Source organism: Tachypleus tridentatus, chromosome 12 (genome assembly GCF_004210375.1).
Source record: "Tachypleus tridentatus isolate NWPU-2018 chromosome 12, ASM421037v1, whole genome shotgun sequence".
Lineage (NCBI taxonomy): Eukaryota > Metazoa > Arthropoda > Merostomata > Xiphosura > Limulidae > Tachypleus > Tachypleus tridentatus.
Window position 1 is genome coordinate 5524893 of NC_134836.1, and position 27542 is coordinate 5552434.

At 29.8% G+C, this 27542-nt stretch overlaps 1 protein-coding gene across 50 annotated transcripts in view; it reads left to right on the forward strand.

The window, feature by feature from the left end:
• trol (terribly reduced optic lobes) overlaps positions 1 to 27542 on the forward strand; it is a 324267-nt gene that overhangs the window by 207758 nt on the left and 88967 nt on the right. For all 50 annotated transcript variants that reach the window (XM_076469289.1, XM_076469303.1, XM_076469310.1 and 47 more), the window contains 12 exons: positions 4340 to 4432; positions 5264 to 5347; positions 9453 to 9571; positions 11340 to 11565; positions 14873 to 14975; positions 16097 to 16170; positions 16410 to 16550; positions 16835 to 17035; positions 19233 to 19325; positions 21885 to 21968; positions 24814 to 25053; positions 27041 to 27154. In XM_076469289.1, coding sequence (XP_076325404.1) covers positions 4340 to 4432; positions 5264 to 5347; positions 9453 to 9571; positions 11340 to 11565; positions 14873 to 14975; positions 16097 to 16170; positions 16410 to 16550; positions 16835 to 17035; positions 19233 to 19325; positions 21885 to 21968; positions 24814 to 25053; positions 27041 to 27154 — 1572 coding nt within the window. The remainder of the gene's footprint in view (positions 1 to 4339; positions 4433 to 5263; positions 5348 to 9452; positions 9572 to 11339; positions 11566 to 14872; positions 14976 to 16096; positions 16171 to 16409; positions 16551 to 16834; positions 17036 to 19232; positions 19326 to 21884; positions 21969 to 24813; positions 25054 to 27040; positions 27155 to 27542) is intronic.

Sequence of the window (27542 nt, forward strand, 5' to 3'; positions counted from 1 at the left end):
AGGGTCAGTTTGTAACATTGGACAGAGTTATTGGTGATGGTGACTCTGCCCAGCTTAATAATGTTTTTAATTTTTTAATGGCCATTAATCTTTTGATCTCATTTAAGTGTTGCATATTTATTCATTACACCTTTTTAATTGTGGTTCCTTTTTTACAGTTTTAATCTCTCTCCTTCAATTTGACATTGGACAATGGCCAGAACATTAAATAACTCGACACCAGGACTGGAAAGGCCAACTTCAGGTTACTAACGCTACTGTTTGAACTATCCGTTTGAACTACTCGTTAGTCGTCCTGGCGAGTTGTTATTATACTTTTGCTGCATATCATTTCACACTTTTACTACTTACCTTTTGATACTGGCCATATTGACTCATAACCCGGAACCAGGACTGGAAAGACCAACTTCAGGTGACTGACGGTGGTTTTTATACTTACCTGTTAGTCTTCCTGGCGGGTTATGATCATTACCATTCTGCTACAGGTAGCTCTTTACAACTTTGTTGACTGGATGTCAACATTGGTTTTCATGCCATTTTCTGTTTTCATTGCTGTTTTGCTTTTATCTTCAATTACTTATACAAATTTTACTCCATTTACTTGACTTTTATCTTTTTACTGGACATTTGGCTACTCATTATTACGGTTTTGCGGAGTGTCTTTTAAAACTTTTATTCATTTACATTTTGATAATAGCTGCTATGACACATAACCTGGAACCAGGACTGGAAAGGCCAACTTCAGGTGATTGACGGTGGTTCTTGAACTTACCTGTTAGTCTTCCTGGCAGGTTATGATCATTATACCATTTTGCTAGAGTAAATATTTTACAACTTTGAAGACTGGATGTCACCATTGGTTTTTACACCATCTTCTGTTTTCATTGCCGTTTTTACCTTCAATTACTTATACAAATTTTACTCCATTTACTTGACTTTATCTTTTTACTGGACATTTGGCTACTCATTGTTACAATTTTGCTATGTATCCTTTAAAACTTCTATTCTTTTACATTTTGATACTGGTTGCTATAACACATAACCCGGAACCAGGACTGGAAAGACCAACTTCAGGTGACTGACGGTGGTTCTTGAACTTACCTGTTAGTCTTCCTAGCGGGTTATGATCATTACCTTTTTGCTAGAGTAAATACCTTACAACTTCTTATACTCTGCCTTCTATCTTCACATTGCAGACTAGGTGTCAACATTGGTTTCATACTTTTTTGTTTTACCTTCATTTCCATTTATGTCTATTACTGCATTTATTTTTTATTTTTTTTACAATTTTACCGAATGTCTGGTGTAGATAGCCTCGCTGCTTTGTGCCATAAAACACTAAATCAATCAATCAATCAATACTCATATCTTTGGTATTTTTCTTGTTAGCTTAAGTGGTACTTATAGTTTAAAGAAAGTTTTGAGGCCTCAGTTAGATTGTATTTTGTTTTTTTAATTTATTACTAACAAATCAAACACCTTATGTAAAATAATCCAATCATAACCTACATACTTAGAACACTGACATTAGGCAAGCCAGCCAAGATTATAGGGTGGCAAAAGAAGACATGAATGACAGAAATAGAGCTGTATATGCTCTAATGTAATGATGATGAAAATAGTGTAAAGATTAAAATGATGCTATATAACCATGTGAACAATTTTGATAAAAGGACAGAAGGTGAGCATCTTGGGCTAAAACATGGCAAACTACAAGAGTTTGTTAATGAAAAACTGTAAAGAGAGGAAGGAAGACTAAAAGAAGGAAAAGATAGAAAAATAAGAATACAAATTAAGAAGAAAGAAAAGGAGAGAAGGGAGATTCTACACAGAGAATAAGAGCACAAAATGAGATAGCCAAACACTCAATAGAAAGAAGAACTCAAGAATGACAATTAGATCAGAACTAGCTGACTCAAGCTGCCCAAATTTGTTGAACAGAAAGATGCCATGGATGCTGCCTTTTTCAAAGATGAATGACTTTCCCAAAGTGAGAATTGGGACAGAGGTAACTGTGGAATCTGTCTTAGCCCACTTGTCACAGGAAAAGACCTACAAGAATATGCAGGAATGATGTAAGAAGATGCCATGGATTACAAAAAAGTAAAGGTCTTTGTTGGAAGTTCAGAAAAGTTGCACCTAACACTGGAAAAACTATTTCACTTTGTGATACGTATACAGCATTACTTCACAAGAAGTGAATTACATGGCCAAGTGTGAAAATAGTTTTGAGGAACTGGCAGACTTACTGACACTGGAGCAGTTTTAAGCATGTGCTCAATGTGTATATCAGTGTTCTTAAAAGAGAGAGCAACAAGATGTGAATAAAATGATAAAGCTGACAGAACAGCATATAGAAGCCCTTGGATGGGAGTATAAATAGAAAGTCTAAGAATAACCAGTAGAAGTTGGCAACCACTGGTGGCTGATCTGAAGCAGAAATCCACCAGGGTGACTGGAGATTAAAAGACAAATGAGAGGAGAGATGCTATATTTGTTATAAAATAAAGCATTTTGTAAAAAAAAGTACAATTTCATCACCTACAAGCAACAGCCAGTCTCACCATAAAGCAGTTGAAGCTAACTATAAATATGGTATTGACAAGAAAGAAGAAAAAAAATGACTGTTTCTCCTGGCAGTGGCATCACAGTGACAATCAAGAAAACATCAAATTTGCCAGTGATGAGAAGTAGTATTTCTGTGATTGATCAGTGTACAACTAATTGTCAGCTGAAGTTGGCCTGTAGATCAACAATGTCAATAGTGATTGAAGTGACATACCAAAAATCATAAAATTCCAATATGTGAAGTTTATACACATTAGTTTATTTTAAAAAAAAAAATGCCTAGCCTAACATATCCTTTTTCTATTCGTGGAGACAAGAACATTGTATACATTGGTACTGAAATCTGTTTCTTGGTTTGATTGTTGATTCAAGTTGTATGGACACAACTGTTTGACTTAGTGGTATTTAAATTAGTTCTCTATTTTGCTGTTGATTTAAATGGACATAACCACATTATCTGTAGTGGTACTTAATTCTTGGGTCAGTTGAGAGAGTAAATACTGAGGTCTGTGAAATACAACTATAACCAATAAATATCCATTTAAATACTTTATTCCTTTATTCTGTGCTTAAAATGCCCTATATATTCAAGAATGCATCTGATTCATAGACTTGTTCTTTATTTTTAAGTAACTTTAGTGCCTTTTCCATAATTTGATTTTTAGTAACCCTAATCCCTCACAAATCCTGGGTCTGATTCTTGGTACCTTCACATTTTTATTGAAGTTAAACCATGAAATTTACAGAAGTTCTAATAATTTTTGTTTTTGAGATACAAAGTGGTTTTGCAAAAGTTATAGTTGCATAAAATAAAATGCATTTAGAATATTTACATCAGGAAAACCTCAATTCTAATTGGCTTGTATCAGTATTATTTATAAAAATATTCATCTTCAATGCTGTGTGTCAGTTTGTTTGACTTTTGATCAAACAGTAAAATTTAAGTTATCAGATTTTGTGGAATATCATGGAATTATTTTCAACATTTAATATTAGTATAGCATGATAAATTTCTGTTGGTTTCTTTGAGATAACATTTAAAATAATGCACTTTGTAATAAGTAATTTATAACTATATGTTGTTCTCTGGTTTCTTTAATTGAAAAATAAGTTTAAAAAGTTCTGAAAAATTTTAAATGATTGTTACTTCAAACTGCTTCAAATACTGTATGCAATGATTAGTCACAACATATCACTGATACTGAAAGTGCAAAAATATTTAAAATAGTTTGTTACTTTCACTCAGTTGTAGCTAACAGTACTAAAAAAAATTGTGTGTGTGTATAACATGTAAAAAGTGAAATACTTAATAGGAGTAAATTAATTGAGGCTTTCCACTAGATGTGTGAGGATTCTAGTTTATTTTGCAGGCATGCTTTCAAGAGTTGGAGTGGGAGATAATTTAGTAGGCTGGAATTTTAATGATTAATTACAGATTTAGCTGGAATTTTTCATTGTTGCATCCTTTGAAATGAGCATTAGTTCTGCAGCTTCCTTTCTTTTCTAAAAATTGAAATATTGTATGAACAGTATATAATATATGCTTACAATCTCAAACTTTTAAAGGACTGCATTATAAACTGTATACATTTAAACATTCTGAATTTCTTATGTTGTATCAAAACATTCAGTTTTAATATTTAGAGTAAATATCATTACTCATCTATAAATGTGTTTTTATTTACTTTTTGTATAATAACAAGTATATATCAATGGTAGAAAAAATTTGGAAACTTAAGATTTTCAGTTTAAAACATTTACTGTTTCACAGGTTACTTCATATGGTGGCCACATAAATTTCACCATAAAATATGAGCCTGGTGGATTAAATACTCCTAATACAGACCCTGACATGGCTTTGTTTGTAAGTAGGTCATTTTTGTGTCTTTAAATAAAACTATGGTATGAAATAGCACTGTCTGTTTTTTTCATTATGCCCTTTGTTTTCTTCAATTGTAATTTAATTTTTAAAAAAGAGCAGTTTTTATCTTAAACCTCTGTTTGCTTACTTTGTTGATCAGATGTGATTCAAGAAGCTTTACCAATGGGGACGTTCATTAATCTCTGAACATGACTTTGAGAATAAATAAAGCTTCATAAAAGGTTTTACTCAACAACACTTATTTCTAAAAGTAATTTCTTATGATATTATTTTTGATAAGCAAATTTCAAAAATTGAGAATTGCATTTTTACAAGGGTCATTTATTTAAAAAAAAACAATTTGAAAGTATCATAATTCAATTTCTCATTTAAACAGTATTCACAGAAGGAAAGTGTTTCACAATATTTCATTTTGTTATAAGAAATATTTTGTTTAGCAGTATTTGGTATTTTTTTGTAGGGAAATGGTATTATTCTGTCTGACAGTATTTGATTATTTATAGTAGAGAAATATCCTATTTAAGTGTTTCATTATTTGTCATAAAGAAATGTATGATGTTAGAAAAATATGTAGATTCAAGAAGTCTTGATAGAAATTAAGTAACACTATAATTGAGAGTTTGCTACAGAAGAAGAAAGGTCCACCTTTCAAACGATCTGATCATACAGTTTTTATTTAATTTTTGTCATAGAGAAATATTTTACTGTTTAGCAGTTCTTAATTTTTTAGTGTAGGGAAATATTCTGTTGAACAGTTCTTAACTTATTGTATGGAACTATTATTCTGCTCAACAATATGTGATTGTTTTGCAGGGAAATGACATTATTCTCTTTTACCGCCATTCTGAAAGAGTGAAACCAGGTGTACACCAAACAGTATCAGTGCCGATGTATGAAGTAAGTTGTTTTTCTCTCTTCTCTTTAACTTAAAAACTTTAATTTTTTATTATATATATTTTTGAATATCTTGTTTGATTGCCATGCTCTTTTTTCAAGTTTGTATTAAAGTGAGTTCAAAACAAGTTAAAAGATTGTTCTTTCAAGCACTAAAATGACTTACTTATACAATTTTCTCTACACAAAATATTTTTGTTTCTAATTGTTTTGGTATTTTAAATATATAATATTAGTTTGTTTTGTTTGTTTTTTGAATTTCGCACAAAGCTATATAATATTAGATACAAACCATCTGAGCTTGTGTACCCTTGCATAGTACTGAGATTTATGTACATTCATATGATTGTTATTAGAAACAGTCTGATATGCATTGTTTTCTGGTATTTCTTTACCATACAATCTTCACACTTTGTTCAATTACAACTGGATTTGCACTTACATTCTAATTTTACTGTACATTTTATTACTTTCCGTACCACTTTCAGTACATTGTATGTGATTTAGTTAACCTCACACACATTTCCTTTTCATCATACATAAATTTAATTTGTCTCTCCAAACATTATCTGCTTCATTACTGAGATGCTTAACTCTCTAGCTGGGGGTAGGTTAAAGTACATATATTTTGGCATCTATACAGAATTACATTAACATTTAATTAAAGTACTTTATTATCATTGTATACAAATAAGCTTGGCATCAAAATTTAGTGTAAAATCTAATTTAATTATGTATGTTTTTATTAAGAAATTATTTAAATAAATATCCAGTCTCCACATATTTACCACCACTTTCTGAAATAAGTTTAACACAAATTGCTTGTAATGTATCGAACCTGTGTTGAGATATTCTTTTTTTACTCACTTAGTCTTTTTAGACTTAATAATTCTAACTTTCAGTATGGCATGTATATCTTTACAAAATTTGGTAATGTTCCAGTTAATATAAGTCTTTAACATACAAAAAATATTTTAGTGGAGTATTTTTTAATAAAATAAGAGTGTGTCCATGAATATATTATTTGTTTTGAATGTTCTATGTGCAAAGTAATTTTCATGTTAAAATTTCAGATACTTTTTCCCTGTCTTAAAAATCTCAGATTTCCTTTGTGCAATTCCTAAAACCTTCCAAATGTATTTCAAACTTTGTGTTTCAGAAAAACTAAGTTTATCTGTTATTTACTCTAACCTGACTCGAACTGGATCAGTCAATTTGACCAACCTCCCAATCACCAAACACAAAAGTAAATAAGTCTAAAATACATTTTTCTTTCTAAAATTTCATTTTGTTACATGAGACTACATTCATTCATCCTTATTAGTTTTAATTTTGTAACAGTGTACATCTATTTATGATTAAAATTTATTGTTTTATTGCTCTTTAAACCATGACTAACTACTGTCTGCACCATTATAAGTTGGAAATCACTGGGTACATGTCCAGCTCATGTTACATTGTCAAATTACATTATTCACAAGTCACTGCAACTAGTACAAGCAGTTTGTATGTGTGCCTCATGAAACTTTTTTCATATTATTTATTTTAGTAAACTAAACTTAACTAACTTTATACACTTTATATTTTAGTTACTTTTATAATTATATGTATAAAGAATAAACTTGAAAAACAAGAAATAGACATCTCTTTTTTTTCTTGCTCTTGGTTGTTAGAGTTAACCCTAGTTTTTTTATACTATTCATAGTATTGCAGTTAATTTTTATTTAATTAAATATTACTACAAAGAGTATAGACTCATAACATGCAGAAAATAGACAAATTCCCTTATCTCAAAATTGTTCTGGCTTTTTAAATATGACAAGAATCGTAAATTCATCTCTGCTAATTGTTAACATTCTCACAGGAATAATGTTAAAACTGAGTGAAATTGACATGTAACCACTAAGAACATAATGTTATACATGTTATTTGATAAATGAAAACCTTAAGTTTCTATTGATTATGAAAGGGAGGACATGACAGGAGAAGTCTGATTTTCTGTTCAACAGCTCTGTAACCAAACAAAGTTGGAGACTAATAATAGAGGTTTATGTGAGCATTGACAATTTTGTAGAGTTATTTACACTTAATTTGTTTTATCCACAATCCTTTAAAAAAGTACAACAGATGATTACATTGAGAAAAAATGATTGGGATGTCACACTAGAGGAGATGCAGGATTTTTAAAATATTCCCTTGTAGAATTAAGAAATTAAAACTTTTATGCTATTAAAATATGGATTATTAGCTAGGATTTTATGCATAATGTAAACAAAAAGTAGTTTAATAAAATTTTGAATGTAAAATACTAAAAGTTTTGTCTTGCATAGTAAAGGATACTCTTAACAAAAGGAATATAGTGTAATCTTTGTTGTCTTTTGTTTATTATTATTACAATGATAAACTTAAATTTGATTCACTTGTCACATTTACCTGTAAAATCCTTTCTGCTACCAGTAACTTTCTCTATGTTTTGTTATATCATTTATCACAAAAAAAATTTTAATCTATAAGATGATGTATAATGTTATGTTGTTTTCAGTACAGTGTTTTCTAATTCATCTTCAGGCTGAAAGTTTCTTTTGAAGCATTCAAATTGAGTAACAAAAGGAATTACTTTATGGCTGTTACATGGTAGTTAGAAAACCAAATTAAATTACAATAGTTGTAGAACTTTGTTTGCTCTGTGTATTTTACTATTCTTTGTTCCTACATGCTTTTATGAAATAGATGAATTATTTAATGAACTAATACAATAATTACAAAAAACTTTGCTTAAATTCACTAGCACCAACAGTAAAATATAAGTGCCACATTCTTGTTTTTAAAGTATATTTTTATCTATTGTTGTGAAATAACTCAAATGTAAAAAATAGATACTATTAGGTTAGAGAAAATTAGATTAGTTAAAATATTAAAAGTAATTAAAATAAGTATTCACAAGATATACTAGCAAGTAGTTTGTACTTTGTCATTCAGTATGGAAATTTGAACTACATATATGCTGAGTGATTTACAACTGGTATGGCAGGATTATTAGTTATGCAGGATTCAAATTAAGTACAAACAGATGTATACTATTTTGAGCTTTAACATATTTATGATAAACAATAGTTTCATCTCACAATTTGCACTTGCTCCAGAAAGCAAAAAAGTATTTAAGATTTTTCTTTTTTTATTTCTCTTTTTTTTTTTGACGGTTTAGTTTGTTCAAATTGGATATGTTATGGAATAGAAAATACCATGTAAAATATTTATATATATAAAAAATGTAAAAAATATAAAGTATTTTATACAAATATAAAATGTAACAGAAAAAAATTTAAGATGTAAAAATACTGTTTCTGGAATCTGAACAGTTGTAATAGAACAAAGTCAGTTAAATGAGTCACCCTTTTATCACTTGTCTATGCATTGACCTGATCTCAAATTATTACCAAAAGCTGTAATACAGTATGAGAAGTCTAAGAATTTCTGTAGCATTCCTCTCTCAATTATTTTAATAATAGTAGGTTTTCAATCATGCTTAAGCAAAATAAAACCTGTTCACTTTAAGTTGTTTTTTTTAAATACAAAGTTTAGACTAAACAGATTAATCAGTGAGATTCATTATTAACTTCTAACAACAATGCTGTGTAGTTTTATTGTTATTACCATATAAAATACAGCTCCAGTCTCTTGCATTTTGATATGACCTTCTGTGTTAAGGTTAGATGTGAAGACTGAAAACAAATGCATTGCATTACATCTTTCTCTCCCTCTCATAAAAAAAATTTTCATTTTGAGTCTGGGAATTTGGTCTAATTACAGAAGAAAATATTTAGACTCAGCAACAGTATGATTTATAGTAGACATGTTTTCATCAAAATTATTTTGGAGACTGTCATTGAAATTAAACATGGATAAGGTCTTGTATATTGTAATGAAGGATATTCCATTAAATATATTTATGATATACATTTTTAAGCACAAACTACTCTGACAATAGCTAAATTTTATATGTATACATTAACTATAAAAATGTGTAAGTATAATGACTTGCAACTTGAATTTTTGTTATGTATGTAAAAACACAAAATTTATAATGAATTATATTTGTGCACCATAGACTTCATGGGTTCGTCCTGATGGTCAGCCTGCGAACAGAGAGTATCTGCTGATGGCTTTAGCAGACCTAAACAGAATTTTGATTAAGGCAACATATTCAACTCAAACTATATCAGTGAGGTAAGAGTAAACTTTTACACATTAAGATATACCTTCTGCTTGTTAACCCTTTGTAAGAATGTTTTTTGAACAACTGTAACTTTCTTAGAAATTTGTAATACTTGATTATTATTCTTCCTTGTTGGAAACACAAAAATGTTTTGCTTTTGCTGATCTAAGAAAAAAAACATTTTTCATTACTTGCTTAAGTTTAAAAAAAGTATATTTTAACATTTTTTCATTTTAATAAATACAGTATGTCTTCATGAAATGTTTGTTATAAAATTCTGATTCTTTATTAAGATTTCATGAAAAAGAACAACAGTGTGTCATTTAGTTTATTATATTCATAATAGACATTAGAAATAGGCCTATAAGAACTTTAACACTACATTTTTTCTCTCATTAGATCAGATTTTTCAAGAAGTATATAATAGTATTTGACCATGTTGTTTACCATTTCCATAGCCAATAAAGTGTCTTGGTCAAGAAACATAGAAAAGACATTCACACCATAAAAATTGTTTGAACAAATAGCTTGTGTGTATGTGTGTGTTGTGGAGTTCATGTGTTTGAAATATTGTTATACACACATTGAAAAATCCAAACTAACAAAAAGAATATAGCACAAAAATTTAATACATGTAATAGTAATGCCTTGTGATAAATATAGTTAGGTATGACTGAAATAGAAACCCTTATAACCCAATCATGAATATAATTAGGTATAGTCATACTTGTTTGCCAGCATGATAAAGGTATTCACACCACAACATATCTGTCATTTACTTTGTTTGTGATATGTTATTTATCACATCTTACCTTGGCACAAAAAAAGTGTTTCACTATCTCTTAGGCCCTGTCAATGAATCTTCATTGTTTTGTAGGCATTATTAGCTTCCATACTGTAATGTGTAGGCTGATACAGTTATTAAAGAAAACATATTTTATCAGATAGTCTGCTCTGATAGCAGAGCTGTTTCACATGCAGTTAATGTGTTTGAACTTGGACAATATGTATACTGAATAGTTGGTCACTCAATCATTTATTTGTCTCATTAGGTCTAGTCTCCTTATCCAAGAAATACTTTTAAGTGTTCAGAGGGGCTATTACGATGAATCTGGGGGTGAAAGATTCATCTTATAGGAGTAAGTTCGACAAAAAGGTTTAAAAAAGGAATTGTTGATACACTTAAAATAAAGAGTAGGTTTAACTCTTTATATTTCTCGAGTGTGTAAGGACCATCTTGAAAGACTAAGTGATATTTTGTTCATATTATCTTCTTGAGAAAAAGCACTGTCTTATACTACCTTAGTTAGGGTAAAAAGAAACATTACAGAATTGAATTGTAATCTGACAATCATGATATGAAAATCTATTGTCAAACATTGTAATTCCCCTTTCAGGCATGTGGGCATGATAATGTGGTGGTCAATCCAACTATTTGTTGATAAAGAGTAACTTAAGTTGACAGTGGGTGGTACTGAGTAGCTGTTTTTCCTCTAGTCTATGGCATCATAATTAAGAATGACTAGTGCCTTACATGGAATTCAACAAAGCCAACATATTGTATTGTAACTTGTTTAATTTCTATAGCATTTAATTTTCTAAATAATAGTTGTCTTTAAAAATATTCATTATTTTTGTTTTATATAATCTAAAAGTAGTTTCAAATTTGTACACATGATAACATTTTATTTGACTTCATAATATATTTTTGATGTGGAAGTAATTTTCAACATTTTATTATTTATCTTGTGGTTAGTAACAGTTTATTATTTTGTCCAGTCTAATAGAAGTTACAATGGACATAGCAGTTGAAAATCCAACTGGTCAATCTCAGGCTTTTAGTGTTGAACAGTGCCATTGTCCCGTTGGGTATCAAGGACTTTCTTGTGAAGATTGTTCTCCAGGATATACCAGATCTGGTGCTGGCCTTTATCTAGGACTGTGTGAACCATGCTTTTGTAATGGTCATTCAAGTGACTGTGATCCTGAGACTGGAGTGTGTAGGGTAAGACCACATATTTTACATATAATTGACTTTCACCCCAGATTTTCTTTACTATACATCACCCAATTTATCAAACTACTACTTAACTTACACTAGTTAGTATAGTGTAAAATTTTAATTAACAGTTCATATCTTAATAGATATATTTTAAATTCCTAATTCTACAGGAAAATATTTATAAAAATTCTGAATTTGCCCAAGTATGTCACACCTGACATTTTCTCTAGACGTCTTCTCTATTTATTCCACAACCCATCAAAAGAGTAAGAAATTAAACGTAAATTACTCACTATAGGTAAACCATAATTGTTATAGCCTTCAATTTTGTTTGGTTACAGAGCTATCAAATAGGAAATTAGAACCCCACCTCCTGCCACACCTACCTGTAATATCCTCTCTCTCAGGATATATTAACAGTTTTGTCACATTTAATTATAAATTACATAACTGATAGAAAGTCAGTGTTATCTATGAAATGGCATATTGTATGATGCTGTATTTTAAACATATATAATAGTCAATTTCACTTAGAGTACCAACTTCTTTCCCCATTGGAAAGTTAATGAATAGCTTGGGTGAACTTGTAATGTCTTTTGTTGCATAGTTAGAATGCCAGAAATTTTTTTGCAATTAGATTAATAACATTCAAAAAGTAGACACTTTTCTCTGTTATTTAGTGCATTATTTAATTAAATAAAGCTTAAGTGCAATATCATAAGAATAAAAATTAGGGTTATCTCTTTGCAATTGAGAGCAAGAGCAAATAACTGGTTAAGTACTTTATTGATTTTCATGTGTATTCTCTGTTAAATTATAAAAGTAACAAATGTAAAAATAGGGATATGTTTAGGTTAGATAACAGAGCACACGTAGGCAATGTAATTTGATAGTGTAATGTGAGCTGCATGTACCCTGAGTGACTTAACTTTTAATGGTGCAGACTATAGTTAGCCATGGTTCAAAGGGTACGAAAACAAAGTTAATTATAAATAGATGTGTGCTGTTACCAGCTTAAAGCTACTTAGAATAAACTAAAATAGTTTCATATTACAACTTGAAGTTTTTCTAGGAAAAAAAAAGTAATTTAGATTTGAACGGGGTGGGGGGATTATGAGGCCAGTCAAATTGACCTAATGGGTAATTATGAAGAGATCACGTGCTTTTATATCATTGTTTATCATTCATACATATCTGCTAAATATTTAACACATCTTTAAAATTTCCCCCTGAAGTTGTAGAAATTAGATCTTACAAACAATCAAATATTGCCCAATGTATCAATGCATATGTTTTGTGGAAAAGTCTTAACCTTTGGATTTTAAATTATTGAATGCAGAGCAATGATCCTATATCATCAAATCATTTTTTCTAAATCTGGTTGAGATATGGAGATGTTTAACACATGAATCTCATACCACTAACAGTTAGCACCAAAATATACCTTATGCCAAAGGATATTTATCGTACAAAATTTATTTTCTGTTCTCAAAAACTTGCATGATGGGATTACTTTGTGCTCTTAAATTACATGTTCATTTTTAAGGTTTAAATACAATCAATGTCTTGGTTTTAATTATAAAATATTGTAACTGGTTTCAGTTTTGTAAACTATGAAGGAAGAATTATTTTCATATATTGAATATAGGCAATACTGTAAGTAATGCTTTTCATAAATCTTAGTATAAAAGAAAACACTGATGAAGACTTCATAAAAAGAAAAAATGTTATATTCATAACCATCATTTAATAGACTATTTTCACACAAGTTTTAACAGAACTAAAGCTACCCTTCATTTTTGGAAAAAATTAGTATTCCAACAAAAATAATTCACATTTAAAGAAGTTATGTAAAGATTATTAAGGTGTGCCATAGGAAAAGAAAATTGTTCTATTCAAAAAATCTGCAAACAATCATCATGTAATTAAACTATATTCATATAATGATTTATATCATCTGAACGTTTTAAGGTGAATAAAGTACTTCACTGGATGTGTTTAAAGTATTTCACTCTAAAACACTGGGTGGATGATTTTATATAAATGACAAAAGAACTTGTTTTTTTATTATTGTTTTCCAGATCAAATGAAATCTGAAACTTCTAAATGTCACATGCCAAAATGTCCTACATGTCATATAGCAAGAAAAACTAAAAGTTTCAAGAAAAATATCAACAAAATTACAAAATCTTTGTACAAAAATTACGTGTACATGTCATAATCATTGCTTTTAAAATATTTAAGTTTTAACTTAGTAATAAAATAAAATAAAATATTAAAACACTAAATAAACTAAATAATATCTCTTAAACTAAACAATTTTATATATTCAAGAACCTGACTCAGTAAATAGTAGTTGGGTGAGAAAAGTGACATTCAAATTGATGCATATGACCTAAGTACCTTAACATTTATTCTCCATAAATAGACATAAAAATTAAAGAAACAAAATAATTAAAATATGTTAATTTAATAGGGATAATCAAAATGTACAGAAATACATTTAATCAAAATCTAATGATTATTTCCAAGCATTCAACTAAGGACTCTAAAAAAGTACTAAAGAAACAAAATTGTCTGGAATTACTGTCTACACTACTTTCACAAGCTACAAGTCCTCATTCTTTCCCTTCTGAATTTGATAAGCATTGTTAGATGTGTAGTGATGATATGGAGTTGTGGCTTGAGAAAATAATGTAGACATCATTTTGAACCTTCTTTTTAAGTTTCTAATTGTAGGCTACAAAATTTTTATATTTCTATACAACTTGTTTCTGTGATTTATTGAAGGTCTCTATTCCCTATTTTTAAATTAACAATTTTTAATTAATTTGCCACTGTTTAAATACCGAGATTTTGTTTTCACTTTCATATGTTTATATACAGATAATTATTATTTAATAATAATGAAAGAATATAGGTTTTAGTTATTAGATTCATTTTTCTTCTATATCTTGTGTATTTTCATTGAATTATTTTGTTTTCCTTCATTCTTCAATTTGTCAGTTGTCTATTCTACTTGTTAAACTAGCTTGTGTTATAGAGTCAAAAATATTTTGTTTCATATAGTGAGTGAAGTTCAGAAAATAGTGTTTAGCCTCGGTTTCAGAAGAAAATTACTTGCATGTACATACTTTCCTCAAGTGTTGTTTTTTGTCTGAAAAAAATATGCCTCTAGACTTCAGATTGTTAACGTGTATTTGTCTACTTTATGTACAGAAATATCAGTATTAAATAAAAATGATACTACAAATTTTATTGTTTTGAGAGTTTTCATACATTTTCCATTTTAGTAATTTTTATTACACAGAACTGTCAACATTCTACTGAGGGTGATTTCTGTGAGAGGTGTGCTAGTGGATACAGAGGAGATGCTTCATTAGGAACTCCTCATGACTGCCTCCCAGAGGAAGGTTAGTATCTTAAATATTTCAAGGAAAAGTTTGCCCTTCAAAAATATATTTAATTTGGCTTATCTCTCTTTACCTGGATGTCATTTACTGTGCATGTCAGTGGGTTTTAGTGACTTAGATTCAAAATGTTATTAAACTTTTTATAATATACCAATTAGTATAGCATAAAATCTTAGTTAATAATCCATATTTTAATAGTACACCAGTTTTAATTTTTTAATTCTACAAGGCAATATTTAAAAAAACCATGAATTTTACCTGGTGTGGAATGCATAACACATTTCCTCTAGGCATCTTGTTTTCTCTATTTTATCTACCACCTTTGCAAAAATTATAAAATTAAATGTAAATTGCTCAATGCACATTAAACATGTTTAGTCTGTTTAAACACAGCTTATTTGTGTAAACCTTCTTCCAGTTGCTGCAACTTCTATCACTAATAGTATTCCCAGATTTAGCATTCACAACAATGTCAAGTACCTGTCCCCTGCAAATGGCAAGAGGTGAATGTAATGTTTAGTAGCGTAGATTCAGAAAGGATTAATTACTTACTGTTTAGTTAAGGAACTGTCATTTGTATTGACTTGAACTACAATGACTTCTAAAACAGAACAGAATATTTTGTTGTATCTTAAACCTAACATATATACAATAACAATTTAATCATCAGAGGCTTAGTTTTCAAAGTGGTTTGAACTTTTCCTTACTGTTTTTTCAAATATGATATAAAGATATCTTTGTTTATTTTGCAAATGGGGATTTAAGTTTAATATAAATTAAAATTCATTCAGTTTAGATACATTTAAGGGTAAAAACTCAAGAAGAATTAAACAATTATGTATTTATATTAAATGCTTAAGATTCCAATGTGAGAGAATTTATTTTTTGGTTTAATAGTCTATCAGTATGAAAAGGAATTTTATTTTTATGCAAAAGACTGTGTGTGACTGAGGGGTCATTATTTACTATAGGAGTGTGATGGAATGATTGTTTTTAATTTTTCAACAGTAATTTTCTTTATTCTATAAAGGCTATCGTTGTTATAAGTGCATTATTTTTTTCAGTTGAAGTCTGTCAGTATGAGAGGGTGGATAATAGTAAATTTTTCATTTTTTACACAGAACAAGATTGTCATTGTGATGAGAGAGGAAGCATTAGTCAAGAATGTGATTATCAGAAGAGATGTGGTTGCAAGGTACTCTTTTATAATATAGCTAAAAATGATAAGGACATGAATTTGATATGAGTGTCATTAACCACTAATCATATGATATTAATTCTAAGCTTTTCTGTACTTTATTTGAAAATCATATCTTTTGTTTATTATAATGTTTGTTTTTTTCAACTATTTTATTCTGCCCTTGTAGGCATGTGTATTATGTAATACCCAAGTTTTTAGTAACAGTATTTAAGGTATTTCACTGTCTTTGATAGGAACATGTGGAAGGGAAGAACTGCAATCGTTGTGTTGAAGGATTTTACAACCTGAATAAAGAAAATCCATCTGGCTGTTCATCATGCTATTGTTTTGAAGTCACTGAACAGTGCAGCAGTAGTTCTTATTACAGACAACAGGTAGCTTTTCATTTTTTAAATACCTAAGCATTTGAAATGGAAGGTTTAAAATATTAAAGAAAATTATTGTTTTAAATTACAGTATAAAAATTGGAATATTCACTAATTTTAAAAAAGGCATTTAATTGTACTATAACATTCAGAATATTTATTATGGTTAACAAGACATAATGTTTCATAAATGTTTAGAAAATGACTGTGTGTATTTTGTATGATATTGAGCAGAAACCAGTGATAGCTAAATGCTATGTGGTAAAGTTCATCCATTACCATTCTATTTACAGATAAAAATGGATTTGCAAAGTCTGAGGGATCCTTACAGTCATCACTTCCAGATCACAAATAGGTATCGCTCTCGAACAATAACAGAAGGAATCATTGTTAACCCAGCTTACAATCAAGTTCGCTTTATGTCATTCCCAAGGCAACCAGCAGAAGTTGAAACTTTGTATTGGTCTTTACCAGAACAATTTCTAGGCAACAAGGTATATGCTATAAATTTATGAAGATATCAAATTTCTTATGTAAATATTTCCGAACAAAGTTAAAAAGAACAAACTATTGCTCATATTTCATATTAACCCTTTCACTTTGACACACTTAAATTTTATTATGTACATGTAACAAGGGTATGAGTTACATTCGAAATTTAATTAAACTGCTTTATTATCAACGTATTTTTATACAATTATTTTTATCACATACCCTGGAATTCAAAATTTTATGTTAATTACATTTTATTCCTTTATTTTTTTTAAAAGAAACCTGTAAAACTATACTTAAAACATCAGTTTTATTGTTACATGATGGACAAGTACTTTTATTTTTATTATTCGTACAATACTCCATCTGTGGTATATTTCTACACATAACACTACATGTACAGTGCTTTTTTTCAACTATCTTCTTCAAATTCCATTTGTTCAGTTAGCAGAACAAGCTAATAAATATTCTCCACTCTGATAGTAACCACATCTACCTTCTGTTGTGAAAAAGGGAATTTTAAGCTAATGTATATGCAATTAAAGTAGATTTTTATAACCAGTAGAAATCACTAATATGTAAACTACTATCTCTCAATGGCTATTGTAAAGCTGGCATGCATTATTCTTTAGCAAGCTCACCAAATTACTAAAGAATTTTTGAGAGTCATTATCAGTAGAACTTGGTTGTTTTGTTTTCTCATCTTTGAAATGTTAGTTTGATGTATGAATAAATTCTATTTAGGGTTTTAAATTTTATTTTAGTTAATTTTGCATGATTTGTGTTTTAAAATCACATTTGAAAGTGTTTTATTGTTATTATTATTATTATTAACTATAACTCAAACTTCACCTCATTCTGTGAGATTTATGTAACTACGCAAGATAAAAACATCATGCCAGAAGCTGAAATATCTCTGCTGGTGGTAGCATTGTATCACCCATGGGTACATGTTGATGTTTGTTGACATGAATAGTTAACAGTGAAGAAGAGGAAAAGAAAATTAACTATGTGAAAAGTTAAAGATATGAAATTATGCATATGACCCAAAGAAGATAATTTAAGGTTATTTGATGAAAAGACAGTAGGTACATAAATAGTTTCTTAATTTTAACTATTTAATTGAACTGTATGTTGATAATAGCTCCAGTGAGTGATATAGTAGAGAAAATGAAAAATAAAATTTAAACATATACCCTAAGCATTTGATGTTCAATGAGTAGGTTCAAGAAGTTATGCAAATTAAATTTGAAAAATGTAAAGTATTTTTGTACTTACTGTCAAAATCATCGTGCAAATGAACTATTCAAAGTCTGAGTGCAAATAACTACATTACTTAATGAGTTTTTTGTTGAAATAGTTTAAAAAAAACTTGAAATTAAATGTCTTTTTGAAACTGCATGCCTTTAAGAAAGTTTCTCTCAAGTTTCAAAGTATTTCATCCACTAATTCTATTTTGTGGAACAAAATTTGGAAGATTGTATACATGTGTATATTAACAAGTGAAATTAAAAAAAGAATTATATTATAAAGGCATAATGCATACCTTGAATGGCCATACCCTGTTTAGGTTGGTCACTCTGTAGTGAAGTGAAATTGACTCAAAACCCCATAGATACAAAGTGCTCTTTCCGTAGATCATATGTTGGTGTTTATAGTTTTCTCCACACACTATTAGAATTGTGCAGAGTAGCAATATCTTTTTTTCATGGCTTCTAGAATTTAACTGTCTGGCCACAACAGCTTTTTACCTTCATGTGTTCTACATAATAGTGCTTCTGAGATACACATACAAATTCAGTGTGGATGTGCTATTAATACCCTAAGATGTACTTTTCAAGTACTTATAGTAGTATATTGCATAAGATCAGTCACGAGCATGTATAGCCTTAGACTTTTATACTAATCACGAGCATATCTTAAAGCAGAGTGTGTGGAATTAATTTTTAAGGCCTTACTTGCTATAAAAATGAAGTCTTAATTCAAATTCAATACCTTACTTTGAACTACCAGAAATTCAGATTGATTAGTGAAGAATAAAGTGAAAGATACCTTGTCGATTATATATGATCCAATGCATCACACACGAGGAAAATATTTTAATGAGAAATCATCAGACTGTAAACCTGGAAGTGATTATTACATTTATATTTCAGCACCAGTATTTCTTTGTATTTTATCTTTTAATTTTTGTTTTAGCTTGCTTCATATGGTGGAAAACTTAGCTTTGCTCAACACTACACAGCTGGAGATTCTGGAGATCTGTATGCTGATGCTGATGTTCAGATTGTTGTAAGTAATGTTCTTTTTTTTTTAATGTTGGTAATACTTTTAAACAGTATTTCTGTTAAATATTATGTAATGTCACATGCATCTGGCTGGGAATATTTCCAAGATGTTGCTGCACATCAGTAACATAGGAACTATACTCTTCAAAACAAGAAATGCAAAAGGGATATTTTTGTTATTGTAAAGAGAAATATATGTAATAACGTTACAAGCTCGGAGTATGTGATGTGACACGTGTTAAAGCACTGATTGTCAGACCAAAATGACAAAGTTGTGCACTTTGAAAACAGAGGAAAACATCGGATTTTTCGCCAAAACGCATGCATGTCCAATAAATTTGTTTGAGAGATCTGCATGTTCTGCAAGTGCAACATGTGCAAAATCCCTATAAAAGTGACGGGTTTTCGGTTTCCATAGCTCAGTGTTAAGCCACCAACACGCAATACAGTTACGCCAAGACTGACTGAAGCACAACGCAACAACGCCATTGGTCGCTTGGAAGCAGGCAAATCTCGATCAGATGTTGCCAGAGCTGTGAATGTCCACCCAAGCATCATCACAAGGCTATGGAATCATCACCAACAATATGGATCAACTCGTGACCGTCCACGATCTCTCAGACCTCGTGTGACCACGCCCGCACAAGATTGCAACATCCGGTTACGTCACCTTCGGGATAGGACCACCACTGCGACTTCTACTGCCTCAACCATACGAGGGTTGCGTAGGCTTTCCGATCAGACCGTACGCAACCGTCTACGAGATTCTTAGGCCCCATGTGCAACCCATCATGGTGAACGTCAATGACGTTTCTCAACATGACAACGCCCGTCCTCACACAGCCCGACTCACCACTGTCTTCTTGAGACACCACAAAATCAACGTTCTTCCCTGGCCCTCCAGATCACCAGATTTAAACCCCATCGAACATCTTTGGTACGAGTTGGACCGACGTCTGCGACGGTGACAACCTCAACGGCAGACTCTACTTCAGCTTGCAGCAGCTTTGCAGGCTGAGTGGACAGCCATTCCACAGGATGTGATTCGTCATATCATCACTTCCATGGGCAGGAGATGCCAAGCAGTTATTGATGCTCACGGGGAGCATACTCGTTATTGACGTTGAGTGACGTTAAACTTCAACTAGTGAGTGTGGACTTCGCCTTTACAGACTTTGGATGTTCAGCAGTGAATGTGCAAAGTTTCACACATGTCATACAGAACTACCCGGAATAAACTTGTTGACAATTTGTCTCAAATTTTGCCTTTTGCGTTTCTTTTTTTGAAGAGTATATATACACATACATTGTTCTATAATGATTTGTGTGTCATATATCCATTTTGGATAAAAGTTCTATTGAAACCATGCTAACTATTCAGAAGATTTTAATTCTGTAAAAGAACTTTGTAAGGCTTTTATCAGACTTTCTAGAAGTTTTTCCAAAATAGATATAAAACTAATGTTTCTAATTACTGCCACAACTTCCAACCATCAAGCACTTGCTCATTATTCAAGGACTTAGAAAAAATAAGTTTTAGTGCATCTTGTCACTTACTGTACAGTTTCTGTTTTGCATAGCACTTTTTACTTTCTACAAGAAGTAAAAAGTGTTTGATACAAAAATATTTATTCTCTGGTGTTGTACATTAAGTTATTTTAATATACTTAAATGAATATTGAATAAAACATTGTTTATGTGTAAACTAAGTATAGCAGACAAATAGACTAATGATGATTATTGAAGCACATACTTAATAAAAATGTGTGTATTTAAAGAAAACACTACCAGAAACCCAATGTTTTGTTATCAAAACAGAAATGTTTTTACTGTATGTTCTTAAATGTGTAACAAAAAAAAAAGGTACATTATTCTTAGCTTGACAAACATACAAAAATCAGCATTTTATTAAATAAGGTATTATCTGAATATCATAATCATGAGGTTCTCTGTTTGTGTAGAATGTTAGAGATTAGGATTAAATTCCAAGTTATCTGAATTCAGTGCAACAAGTGTTAAAACAATGGTATCCCAGTTTCCTATGTTTGTTGGTAGATTGATTTAATGAGATTTTTTATTAATAAGAAACTAAAGTTTAGTTTTTTCTTTTTCATGTTACATTATAAGTTATAAATAAAATAAAAATATTGATTTTTAATAGATTATTTTTACTTTTAATTTGTTCACCTTGATTTTGAAACCAGATAAAATGTGCACTGACTGACCTTTCTTCTGTTGTTAAATCATTCAATTTTTTTATGACTATTGGTTTTTTATACGGTAATAAGTAATTAATAGTAGAAATTTTGTTGTATATGGTAGATTTTGTAATAAGATTTTCAGAATCTTCACTATAAATTTGTTGTTTTTTTATGTTTGAAATTATATATTTTGAAACGTGTTAAACTACAAAAATATAAATTATTTCTTTTTTAAGGAGATTTACTCAATCTTAGGAGAAAATTGTAATCCATATTTTGTTTATATTGTGAATGTTCTCATACTTGTTCTCATACTTTGGTTACAATTTACTAGTGATAATATTTTTACATTTTCTCCTTAGGGTAATGGAATAACTGTTTTCTATGTCAACATTTTGAATATCAACCCTGGTGAATCTAAACACTTTGAGATTGAGCTTTCAGAGGTCAGTTGCTGGTATTAGTTATATTGTAACAATGATTTAAAATTTAAGACTTCACTTATTGTGCATATTGTGTTTATTTTTATATTTTCATGTAGTATTTATTTGATTAAATTTTAATATATATGTAAAACTAATAACTAGATTTCTGTAAATGTTAAAACTTTTCAAATTAACCCTTTCATTATGAGTTGAGTGGATTCCACCCAGCTCATTATCATGAAGTTAGCCATGAAAGTAATTATACTGTTATTTTTTATAATGTTTGCATATTATTGCAAAATTTTACTGGTTATTAGTAAACATTACAAGGCTTTCCATACACAATTAAGTATTAAGATATTTTCATTAATGATTTTCTCATACATTTTTCTTTCAGAATGTTGACAAAGCAACATTCAGTAATTTTCATTTTAAGATTAAAAATTACTTTTATGCATGAGAAAATTTTAAAATTTCACATGTGAAATCTTTATAATCTCAAGATAATTAGCAAATATTTCTTAAGAAAAAATTTTATCTGTTATTTTTACTATAAAATCAGAATCTCTGTAAGTGTTTGACATATCTTGTAACCACTGTAAAAATCTTTCTAAAAAGATGACAAATTAGAACACAAACACATGTTAAAACTAAATAGGTAAATGTCATAACACTGTGCATTTGTACATGTTTATTATGTTAACCTTTACAGCCATTGCTGGCTAAAGTAAAAAATACAATGATACAGTGTACATGCACTTGTAAATCCAAAATTAGAAACCTGATGTTTAATCTTTGTAAAGTAACCTGTCTTGGCCATGTTTTAGTGGACTAGTATTTTAAAAAGTACAATCACATTTTAGTTATGATACATTATATATGTATATAGATTATTACTCTTTACAAATAAGATTTTGAACTTACTTTTCTTAAACATAGAGCTTTAAATAAAGACTTAAATCAATTGTCTCTTCTAGTTATGACCTTAGTCAGTTGCTGTTTGTCTTAGGTTGTTAAGCTTTAAGAAATTTCATGTGCTGAGGATTTGAAACAAATTTTTTTTTTCAGGTTTTATATATACATTTGAATAAACACAAAATAAAAAATTACAATGTGGATACTATAGAAATTCATTATAATTTATCAGGTTTAGTAGTGGAACTGTATTTAGGTAATCAGTGATGTCGAGAAAACCCACTTGTAGAGAAATATATATGTAAAAATGGCTCATTTGGGTTGAGAAAATATTTTACGATGAGGAGCGAACAAGGTCGAAATGTTGTTTGCTCATCATCGTAAAATATTTTGTCAACCCAAACGAGCCGTTTTTACATATGTATATATAAAATAATAAAGTAAAATAAATTTTGAACAGACTAAAGACTCAAGTTACCAGCATGAAGGTTCATCTCCAAAGAAAGAAATGACACCATTATATTTGTAAATGGCTGGGAAAAACCAGTAGGGGGCATTCTGAGCCCTTTGATTGGTTATTCACATGTCATACACACAAGTAAATGTATACAAGGGACTGTTTCCAAAAATAGAAAAAGGTGAATAGGGCCACTGTTTTTGATTCAGTACATGAACAATATTTCAGCAAATAAAAAATATAGTAGATTCTTATTTAATAGTCTAACTTACTAATATTGATAATTTGAGTTCCTAGTTTTTACAAAATTACTGATTTTATTTTGACATCACAAACATCTAATTTGCACCAGTGCTGCATTTAACATACCACATGACATACAAAAATCAATGTTTAGGTGTGTTTTTTTAATATTTACTTTTAAATTAAGAGATTAAATAATATATAAGATGAAATTTCTAATTATAATGTACAGTTTGGTACCAAACTTACTGAACCTAAATTCATAAAAGAGTAGTTTAAAATTTTTAATGCAAGTCAACAAACATGATCACATGGCCTTTGACCCATGACCCATCTTGATAGGATTAACTCTGTTATACCCTTCAGCAATGTAGTATTTTTGCTATTTATGCAAATAGCAAATTTAGTGAAATATTTCTTGTCCATATGTAATTGATTTATTACAAAATTTTAAAAGCATCCTTCCACAGGGTGATAGATTGTTAAACAAAAATGTTCATATTTCCCTTGTGTGTTTTCTGGCCACTTCTTCAGATACTTGTATACACACATTATTAAAGGCAGTTTCTTTGAGCTTTACAAAGACATTTAGTTATCGAAGTTTAAAAACTTACTGATGCAAACAGTGTGAATAGGCTTGTCAAGTACCACAAGCACTAATCTGTTTACCAGTTGACTAATTACTTCAGACATACTCAGATCTGAACTAGTAGTTTAGAGAAGCTACTAATGCTATCTTAATTAGGGAAACCAGACTTTAGAAATAGTATTGAAAGATCAGATCTATTACTGAATGAACTTCATTTCTGGGGGTAAATGACTTAAGTTGGTAATTTTGCATAACATGTTCTAACTTTTATTGTAAATAGATCCTGTTGTAAGCAATCCACTGACTTTGATACATGTATTCTATGTTATAACAACCTATGACAAATTTGCAGTGTAATCTACCTCAAGATTACTGTCTTTATCGATACATTCGGTAAATATTATGCAAAATATTTAGTAGTAAAGACTTAAAATTTATGTATGTTATTGAAGAAAATTAAAAAGTTGAAAATAAATATATTAAACTGAATCAACCATAAAACACAACTTTTATATGGTGTCCTTTCACAAAGAAGGATAAGGTTCATTTTCCTGTGATTATATTAAATGAGAAGCAGATTGGCTATATCAGGTACTCTGAAAACCACATTATATCTTTAATATTCATGTTGCATCATTTTGTGTGTGTTTTGTATTACTTAGAGAAATTGGCAACGTGTTGATGTCAGGGGACCCATGGAAGCAACACGAGAGGAATTTATGACAGCTTTAGCAAATGTAGAAGCACTTCTGATTAGAGCTTCATTCCACTCCAATATGCAGGGAAGTTCTATTAAAGATGTAGAGATGGATACAGCAGTACCTGAAAGTACAGGGCAACAGTTGGCTGCAGAAGTTGAGCAATGTGTATGCCCTCCTGGCTACATAGGTCTTTCTTGTGAGGTATGAAATAATGACTGTTGACAGTGTGTTACCAAACATATATTTTGTTACGGGCCATTAACATAGTGGTGGATGATGACTTCCTCAAACACAATTCCAGCACACTTTTCTCAATCAAAAGCACTTCAAAAGTTTATAGTTTAGTTTGTACCATTTTGCTTCTCAGCCAGGTATATGATGTTTTAAAATCCAGAATAACCTTTAATTAGAGTAGTTAGTGCAACTTGTACCATTTGTTATAAGATTGGAAACATTAGAGGATCTAAAAGCTGATACATGTCTTCTATGGTAATTTTCCCACTTTTTTTGCCTTTTGTTCCATTTCATTTTCATGCTTTCTACATGCATATAATTCTCCAAGATTCTGAAGTTATCATTAATCAGTTCATTTGTGTTACATATGGTGTGTCTTGCATGAACATATTACAACAGTTTGTTGAACAGCATATTCCAACCACTTGTTTCCTAAACTAGTGGTATTGATAGGAATAATTTATTTTTAATTCCTGAATTGTTCATAGATGCTGTGCTAATCTTGACTGCACAATGTGCTAATTCTGAATTGTCTAGTCACCAACCAAGTATTAGAGACATTGTCATATGGAATTGGGACACACGCTTTGTATGGCAATGCCTATGGAAAAAAATTATTGCATGCCAAGCATTGGAGAAATAAGTACATCAACAATATTTATTACTCACAACCGATAGGCTTAAAGTAGTTGCTGATCCATGCATTCTATATATTTATTGACATAGTAAATATTTAATCCAGAACATAGCTTTCAGTATTTATATATAGTTCTTAGTTAATATTTATCATATTTGTGTTTGAATTTAGAAAAGTTAATTTCATCTAATGGAAAACAGATGTAGTGTTGAAGGAGAGCAATATTACATATTGTTATATATTATACTTTAATTTGGACAAGTCTGTTATGTACATAATGTAATATTATTTAAAATAATTAGAAATTTGAATTTGGAAGTTAATTAAATGTTAATATATATCAAATTTATAGTATTTGCAAAGAAAATTGGTATACAGAATTTTCTTTAACACATACTTTAATATATAAAACAAACAGAAAGAAACAATATAGTTTATAATAATGATTATTATTAACAGTTATTACAAATCATGGTTTATATAGCAGGGTTTTTATAAACAATACTGAGTCTTGTACATGCTCTGGAACTGAATCTTTTATTGATGTTCACGCAGAGCAAATTCTTTTTTGATACACCTATAAACTTCTTTTGACATCTGATTACTCTTGAAGCACCTATAAGTTTCACCAGCTAGAATATCTCGTGTCCTTGCAGAAATACTAACATCCGAAATTAACTCGCTGAAGTTGAATATTTTGTAATATTCAAAAAGCATTAATCATAATAATAGCTTCTGAGGCATATAGGACATTTACTGTATCTGTCCAATAATATTTCTTCTGTCTCTTGAATAGCTGCGTTCTATACAAATCACATGAGCTTATAGACATTTCAACAATGTTCTAGCACATTTTCATAAAACAAATTTTGCTGATTCTTACTCAAGAATCTTCTACAAATTTGAGAACAGACAGGACTTGCACAATACAGTCAAGAATATATGTCACATGCAAAAATTAAAACTATACTAAAACAAGTGTAGGTATTAAACATATCATGGTAAATTTATTACATATTCTTGAGATTCCAATAGATTGTAGGTACCAAAAGTGTGCCAACAGTGAGGACTACAAAGAAGCTTTTCTCTAGAAAACTAAAAGTCTTTAAATGAGAATTTTGAGAGTAAAAGTATATGTATAGGTGCACAATTAGTAAATAGGTACTTTTATGGTAAATGTTTCCAAGCATAATATCTATCACAAGAAATTGTGGTAATCACTGACGCCGTAGTATTAATAAAAAAGTAAATATTAAACTCGGATATGTGGAAATAGCGACACTGTTTTACATATTTGAATTAGAAGCATTTTTTCAGGAATGTGCACCTGGATATATCAGAGACAACAGTGGTCCTGGATTAGGAAGATGCACTCGCTGCAACTGTAATGGACACTCAGAATCATGTGATCCAACAACAGGTGTATGCTTGGTAAGATTAAATGAGTATGAATTAGGATTATGCTAACTAAATCTAAATACATAAGTTTTATTATGTATATGTATCATTATAAAGATACTTTTAGTTCACAAAATTAATTTGTGAGGTTTATAAGTACATATATTTTACTTCAAGAATTTGATTTCATAAAGACATGTTTACTTTAAGATTAAACTTGCATCAGAGTAGCAGATGGTCTGTACTAATCTGACTAACATATGTCGTAACCAGTTTATAACTGGTTTGTTACAGTGAGACAAGCTGTTCAATTCTTTTTATTCTTGTCTCATAAATAAAGAAATCTTTTGAAGTGATAAACTTTCACACATATTTACATATAATAAAAATGCATTACTTGTATATTTGACAATTACTAAAA